This window comes from Salvia splendens, chromosome 10 (genome assembly GCF_004379255.2).
Source record: "Salvia splendens isolate huo1 chromosome 10, SspV2, whole genome shotgun sequence".
Taxonomy (NCBI): domain Eukaryota; kingdom Viridiplantae; phylum Streptophyta; class Magnoliopsida; order Lamiales; family Lamiaceae; genus Salvia; species Salvia splendens.
Genome location: NC_056041.1, coordinates 22,530,555 through 22,539,110, shown reverse-complemented (window position 1 = coordinate 22,539,110; position 8,556 = coordinate 22,530,555). Strand labels below are relative to the sequence as shown.

The window sequence follows — 8,556 nt, the reverse complement described above, 5'->3', positions numbered from 1 at the left end:
TAATAAAGCTGCCATTAGTATCTCAGAAAATCCAGTTCAACATGACTGAACCAAACATGTGGACGTAGATCGACACTTCATAAAGGACACAATTGATGCAAAAGTGGTAGTATTGCCTTATGTCAAGTCAGAAGATCAACTGGCGGATATCTTGACCAAGGCAGTGAGTTCGCACTCTTTTCAAAGTGTATTGGACAAGTTAAGTATTGGTGATCCCATCACTTAACTTGAGGGGGAGTGTTGGAAGGAAAGATTACCGAAAATCAATAGGGAAGATTACCGAGAATCAAGAGGCCGATTTCCTGCAATCACAATCATTGAGTAATTAGTAATTGATTCTTGTGTTGTATTGAAGATTAGGCTAGGGTAATGAACTTACCTTAAGTTGTATTCTTGGGCCTATAAGAGGCATGTAAATGTGTACTCAAATCAATGAAACGGAGTGAAACAATATTCCCAAAACCTGTTTTAACACGTTGCAATTAACTTCTTATTTTATTTGTAATTGACTGCATTGTTATTGTTTGCTGACTGCATATGTTTATTTTTTATATGACCAATCTTAAGAAGAGTAGATGTTGTATTTTATAATGCAAGATGTCCTGGTAGAACAAAAGAAAATGAAATTATATTCTGAATCCCAAACTTATTGAGGTTCTCCTTTATATGATGATTATTGGAGCATATAAAGCTGATAATGGATTCAACCTTGTTATTTACTCCCTCTATCCCAACTTATGAGTCATGTTTTACCATTTTCGTCCGCCCCAACTTAAGAGTCTTATTTCACTTTTACCATAAATGGTAAGTAGGTCTCATATTCCACCAACTTATTTCACTCACATTTTATTATAAAAATAATATATAAGTGAGACTCATATTCTACTAACTTATTCAACCAACTTTTCTTTACATTTCTTAAAACTCATGCCCTAACTAATTAGGACTGTTAAGTTGAGACGGAGGGAGTAACATTTTTTGAGGAAAAGTTACATGTTTCATTACCTAATTCGGGTTTAAAAGCCAAACCATACACAAAATCGAAAATCAAGACAATGAAGAAAGATTTTCCCATTTTATATGATATGGTGCAAGGCCATAATACGAGTGGTTTTGGATATGATTAGGGCTGGGTCGGTACGGTATACAGTACCAAAAATTCTATATGTTATACCGTACCAAACTATCGATATGAAATAATTTCATATCATTACAGTATCGAAAGTTTTGGTATACCGTACGGTATACCAAACTTTTGATATGGATAATATCATTACCGTTATCGTATTGATATTTCGGTATATCGTACCGAATTTTGATATACTACATATAGTACCCAAAATTTGGTAATTATTGGTACGATACGAGCGATATACCGTTTTTTCGATATTTTTGCCCACCCATAGATATGATATATTCCCTCTGTCCCATTAAACATGGAACATTTTTCTTTGTAGGTTGTTTCATTAAAAATAAAATGTTTCCTAAAATGGAAACAACTATCTCTACTTTTTCATCTTTCTTATATTACTCTCTTTTCATTATGTAACAAAGCAACATTATATAAAATCATGTGTCAATTTTCAAATGTTCCATATTCAATGGAATGGACGGAGTAGATAACGAAATGTGTTTATGCAACAAAGGATGCATAGATTACATATATGGGGTGCATCCCCTACTGTGATTTAAATCACAGAACAGAATGCTGTGTTTAGTAGGCAAAACTCTAGGAACAACACGCAACATCCTTTTTCATTCTCTTATTTTAATATTTTCATTCTTCTCTTTCTCTCTTTTTTTCAATATATCCATTCTTATTTTTATACTTTAAAATACTAAAAAATAATATAAAATGAGTCCATATAAAATATAATTATCATTCATAAAATAAAATATTTACCTCAAAAGTATTTTATTATCAGTTTTGAAATAACATATTTTTGAGATAAATATTTTATTTTATGAATGATAATTATATTTTATATGGATTCATTTGATAATATTTTTCAGTATTTTAAAGTATAAAAACAAAAATGGATATATTGAAAAAAAAGAGAAAGAGAAAGATGAAAATATTAAAATAATAAAATGAAAAAGGACGCTGCGTTTTGTTCCTAAAGTTTTGCGTATTAAGCACAATATTCCGTGCAGTGAATTTATATCACAGTAGGGGATCCACCCCTACATATCTTCAGATTTAATTCATTCTATATTATATTTTTGTGGGTTCATAAAATAATATTATTAGGTTATCACAATAAATGAGTTATCCATCATCATATCCTTACAAATATATGTTGATGCTTACTAAAAAATTTCATTTTAGTTGGGTTTTACATTAGTAGTTTTTCTTATATTCCACCGGTCCCATCAAAATTGAGGATTTAAAGATGATATAAATTTAATATGAAATTAATAAAGTGTGAGATAATATTTTAATTTTTTGAAAAGAATAAAAATGATTTAATTTTAATAAACAAACAAAAATAGTAAAAATTAAAGAAGGGAAGGGAGTATATTCTTAATATTGACTAATTGAATATATGATTTTATAACATAAAATATAATTATTTGAAAAGATATTAAAAGCGAATACGCTACAATGTAGAATATTCACCATTTAATTAATACCGAAATCACAAAAATATTTGAAATAAGGGCGAATAATAATATATTTTGATTAATGAATATCGTGTATGGTTGCCACAACCTACAGTTGCGACATTTTAGGATTTCCTTGTTCCTCATTCTCTACCCTCTCTCCCAATTTCCCTCTTTATAGAACCGTTGCCGCGAAAATTGAATTTTTCCATTAATTCGATCATCATCACTATTCATCTTTTACGCCGGCCATGAATCCAGAATAGTAATCCTTCTCTCTTTCTCTCTCTCGAATTCACAGTTTTAGTTCAGCAATTTACCATTTTTTTTATACAATTGGTTGTTTGATCACTTGGATCTGTTATATCATGATATGAGTCTAGATCCGTTGTGGCTGGGTTTTTATGCTGATCATTATCCGTGTCATCGGATTGCTATGATTTTGGAACGTGCTAACTGTAATGTTTCTAATAGCCGAAATCAACTAAATGATTCAGCTGATCTGATTGTGATTAAGGTTTGGGATCAGTAATGTTGTTATGGATTGGAATCTGATGACTCTAAATCTTTTGAATTTTTATGTAATTCTCTGTCAGATTTCTTTTCCACTTTCAAATGAAACAATTGCTTATACTGTTTTTTTTTCCTTTCTAAATTGAGTGTATTGTCAACTGTGGTGGATCATGATGTGAATAAGTGATGGAGTGGTATTATTCTTGTTATCATTTGGCTGATGTTGTGTTATATGCTTATGTGATGTTAAATATGTTTTGTAAATTATACTCTCTTGGTTGGCTTCCCATTCCTAAATCATGCAGATATGGAGTTGGATTTCTTTTGTTAGATTATGGGAAGATCTTTATGCTCTTGCAATTTGCAACTCTTATATTTCATTTTTGCGATTTTTTCTCAGCGACTACCTATTTAAGCTTTTGCTCATTGGAGATTCCGGTGTTGGGAAATCATGTCTTCTTCTTAGGTTTGCTGTAAGTTCTTCTATGATACTGAACTGACTTGTTAAACCTACTGTCCATTTGTTTCCACTAGTGAGTTGAGTGTCTTGTGCTAAAAAAATGTTACTGTAGCACTTGTTCTGTTTTCTTGTGTCTGTAGCCTATTAGGGGAGGCTGATATATTTCTTTCTATTACTATCTGATTTGAACAAGTTCTATTGTATCTATTGGGCTAGAAATGCTTTTGATTCTTTATTCAAACGTAAGGTAGATTTTTGTCTTAAAAGTTAGAACTTAGTTAGATTTGATTATTAGCTTAGAATGTAATCGTTTCATAGGCCCTGAATAGAAGAATTATATTGCAGCTAAGGTTTGTCTTAATACCCCCAAGTAGCTGTTACCAGAATCCTGCAAAATATTAAAAAAAGTTGAACACTAACACAACACAACACATTGTAGTTTGTACGGTTCAGTTTATAATGTTTCATTATAGATTGGTTAAATTTTAACAAAAAATAGATTTTCGGCAAGTTTGACCAAAATGAGATCTGAAACTGCTAAAACTGATGTGTGATACCGATTCTTATCTTGTTTTATGGAATCACTTGTCCAAGATGTCTTCAATCATCGGAAGGAAAAAAACAAGGAAAAATTCCACATTAATCTGGCCACTTAGAACTTGTTATCTTGCCATATGTAATTCAACGGAGTAGTGCTTGATTATTTTGTTTCCAACTTCTTGGCGTATTTTTAAACAATCACAAAGTTAGGTAAGTTCATATATAGACACCATACTCGGGTGTTTACTGTGACAGATTAGATTGATTATACGTATTATTGAGTATTTAAAGGATTAGAATAGCAAAAACTACAAAATTATTTAACCCATCAAAATGTTTACCATAAATTATTTCAATCTATGTAAGCTATCACCGAAAGTACCCCCCCCCCCCAAAAAAAATGTTCTGCAAATATCCATTAATGTTTCATCTCTTGTTTATTTATTGCACATTTCAAACTCAACTTTTGGTATTAAATTATTGCGATAATAGTGATGATGATGGATCTTAAAAGATACTCCCTTCATCTAGTATAAAGCGAAGCATTTCCTTTCGGCATGAGATTTTATGCATTGATATTTTGTGAGTTGAGTGGAAAGAGAATAAATGATGATGATGATGATGCCTCTATTTTAGGAAACGTCACTTTGAATAGGACAGCGCAAAAATACAAATGAGTCACTTTAAGTGTGACAGCGGGAGTATTTAAAATTTTCAAAGTTATGATTAGTACCTTTTGTAGGGGCGATTTCACAAATTACGTAAAAATAATTAACCAAATATATCGCGTGGAAATTTAGTGCTTGTTCATGTGCAATAGTGATACCTTTTTTAACTGCAACCACTGAAATTGATTTATAATATTCTTTCTATTACTTCCTCATCCAGCTAGTTGCACCACAATCTCTCTAAGGATAGAGAAGATTCTGTTAACTTTCTCTGCTCATTTTCTTGGGTTTGCATGCAGGATGACTCATATCTTGAGAGTTACATTAGTACCATTGGTGTAGACTTTGTAAGTGATTGTTTTGATTTACTACAACTTAACACAATATGGTCTTATAATTTCCACAATAATGTACATATATTATTCTATGATCTAGAAAATCCGTACAGTGGAGCAGGATGGCAAAACGATTAAGCTGCAAATAGTAAGTATCTGGATCTCTGGATTACTAACGTGCAGTGTATGGGTGTAAATTCTTTACTTATCCAAGACAATGGAGTAAACACTTTCAAAGGACTAACCATTTACTCCTTCGGGCAGTGGGATACTGCTGGACAGGAACGGTTTAGGACAATTACTAGCAGTTACTATCGCGGTGCTCATGGTATCATTGTAAGTGCAGGGAAATTTTAACGCAGTTTTGATTGATGTGATTAATTAATCAGTGTCATTATGGAGTAAGTTAATCAATGTCATAATGGTCACGCTTACCAGGTAGTTTATGATGTAACTGATCAAGAGAGTTTCAACAATGTGAAGCAATGGTTGAATGAAATTGATCGATATGCAAGTGACAATGTTAATAAGCTTCTTGTCGGAAACAAGAGTGATCTCACTTCCCAGAAAGTTGTCTCCACTGAGACAGCCCAGGTAAAATGTTTGATTTGCATCGCACTTGCTTATCTGAACCTGATGGTAGCTCAAATTGCATGTGTAGATACGAACCATGAGAGACCACAATTATTGAAAACCTTTGTTCAATTTCAGGCATTTGCTGATGAAATTGGGATACCTTTCATGGAAACAAGTGCTAAGAATGCTACTAATGTAGAACAGGCTTTCATGGCTATGTCTGCTTCTATCAAGAACAGGTACACATTTTCATCATTGATGTAACATGTCCTTTTCCAACTGATCACGAATTCATAGAAATACTTCTATATCGTCATAATCTTCTGAAACCCGTCTGGTTTTCTCTTATCAAGAATGGCGAGCCAACCAGCGATGAATAATGTCCGACCTCCAAGTGTGCAGATTAGAGGGCAGCCTGTTAACCAGAAAACCGGGTGCTGCTCCAACTGAAACCATAAACTGTGCGTTTGGCTGACATCAATTTGTCAATCAGGGCATGTAATATTGGAGCTCTATCTAGCTAGGGGTTTAAGAAGACTATTTCATAATTCATTGCCTGTTTTATCTTGACGGACTTCTATGCTCAAATATCCATTCTTTTTTAATTTATTTCATCAGTTGAAAAGGAACGTTGTACAAAGTAACGTTATTGTTCAGAACTTGGTTACTGGTCTTTGTTCTCGTCGGAATTCACTTGATAATTATGATGAAACTCAATAATTTTGCATATAATCCAAGTCTTTAATCGCTAGAAACATTGCATTGCAGGGTTTGTGTCATCTTTGTTTGCACCGGAAAGTTAGACCCGTGTGGCATAAATTAGGTCGCTTATGATTCAAGATTTAGCCATCCAACTTGTAATGAGAGGTATTCTTCTCGCCTTTGGTGTCACAGTAAAACAAAACTTCAGTTTCACTAAAGAAAATTCAGAAGTGGCCAGGAAGAAGAAGATTTGAATTTTGTGCTTCTATGTAGGATATGCAGCAGAGGCCATTTCTTGCAATTCTTCTTAGTCTTTTCTTTTTTGGAATTTGAATGGAGGAAATTTGTTGCGTGAATGAGCATTTATATAGAGATTTGTTATGTTGGGTTTTACACACACAAGGCTTTCACACACTCAAGAAGATCACACACACACTCACTGTTGTATGAGATCACACAATGCAGAAACACACACACTCACACTTTGAGTATTGAAGATGATAATCTTGGAGAGAAACTGGAAAACTCTTTATTGATGAAACTACTCCTAACTACATACACGGTTTATGAGCTATTTAAAGCTCTACAATCAAGTAGCAACTGCTACTAACTAACTACAATAAGAATCAAGAAAACAAGAAGAATAACCGCTACATCTCAGCTAACTAACTGCTGCTCCAACGGCTAGTTCGGCTAGGTTGCTTCTTCCTTCTCGGCTCAAGACCGAACTCCCTTCTCGGCTAGTTCCAGCTCAAAGCCGAGCTTCCTTCTTCTGCCTTCTTCTTCCAACTGAAATGAGCACTCCATTATTACAATTCTCCACCTGAGGGCTCATCTCAGTTCTTGCACAAACATTGATCAACTTCTTGCAATGATCAAACTTGTCTCTACCTAGAGACTTTGTTAGCATGTCAGCCGGATTGTGCAAGGTGTTAATCTTAATCACCTTCACTCTCCCCTTCTCAATCTCGTCTCTAATAAAATGCAACTTTATGTCTATGTGCTTGCTCCTTTCATGAAAACCCGGATGTTTAGCCAAGCACATAGCTGAGCTGCTGTCACAATGAATCACCATTGTCTTTTGGTCAAAACCAAAGTCAGAAATCACTCCCTGAATCCAAAAGCTCTCCTGTACAGCTGCAGTGAGAGCTATATACTCTGATTCTGTTGTTGAGAGAGCAACAACACTTTGCAAACCTGATTTCCAGCTGATTACAGTTCCAAACATGGTGAAAAGATAACCTGTTTGGGACTTTCTGTTGTCCAGGTTTGCAGCATAGTCTGCATCACAATAGCCCTGCACAACCTCCTCAGATTCACCTTCCCAGCCATTGAAGACAATTCCCCAGCCACTGGTTGACTTCATGTACCTCAATATCCACTTAAGAGCATTCCAATGCTCCTTCCCCGGGTCAGCCATGTATCTGCTAGTCACTGAGATAGCATGTGCCAGATCTGGTCTGGTACAGATCATAGTATACATAACACTTCCAACCACACTAGCATAAGGAATAGACTCCATCTCCTCAGCCTCTTGCTTAGATTTAGGGGCCTGCTCCTTTGAAAGCTTAAAACTCTGGGACAGAGGAGTTGATGCAGCTTTTGCATTTTCCATTTTGAATCTCTGCAAAACTTTCTCAATATAGTCAGTTTGAAGCATCCACAGCTTCTTGCAGCCTCTGTCTCTCTGAATGTGTATGCCTAGGATCTTCCTTGACTCTCCTAGATCCTTCATTTCAAAGCTAGACTTCAAATCCTCCTTGACTTGCTGAATTTCTGTCATAGAAGGTCCTGCAAGTAGCATATCATCCACATAGAGCAATAGATAGGCAATAGGTGTTTTGCCCTTCCTCTTGATGTAGATGCAATCATCAAACTCTGATCTAATGAAGCCAATCTTCTTCATTTGTGCATCAAACTTCTTGTTCCACTGTCTAGGACTTTGCTTAAGACCATAAAGACTCTTTTGTAGCAAGCACACCTTGCTTTCTTCACCACTCTTCACATAGCCCTCTGGCTGATCCATGAAGATAGTCTCCTCTAGGTCTCCATTTAGGAAGGCAGTCTTCACATCAAGCTGCTGCAATTCCCAATCTAGCTGATTCACCACAACCAACAAAATCCTAATAGAAGTGTGCTTAACAACCGGAGCAAACAC

General features: G+C 34.8%; 1 protein-coding gene across 1 annotated transcript; it reads left to right on the top strand.

Moving 5' to 3' along the window:
• The first annotated feature begins 2,711 nt into the window (after positions 1–2,711).
• LOC121751316 (GTP-binding protein YPTM2) lies at positions 2,712–6,423 on the top strand. Its single transcript, XM_042146036.1, has 8 exons — positions 2,712–2,869; positions 3,518–3,590; positions 5,085–5,132; positions 5,221–5,268; positions 5,385–5,456; positions 5,559–5,714; positions 5,832–5,935; positions 6,050–6,423. Exons 1-8 carry the CDS (start codon positions 2,856–2,858, stop codon positions 6,144–6,146), a joined length of 612 nt encoding a protein of 203 aa, XP_042001970.1. The 5' UTR covers positions 2,712–2,855; the 3' UTR covers positions 6,147–6,423.
• Positions 6,424–8,556: the final 2,133 nt, after the last annotated feature.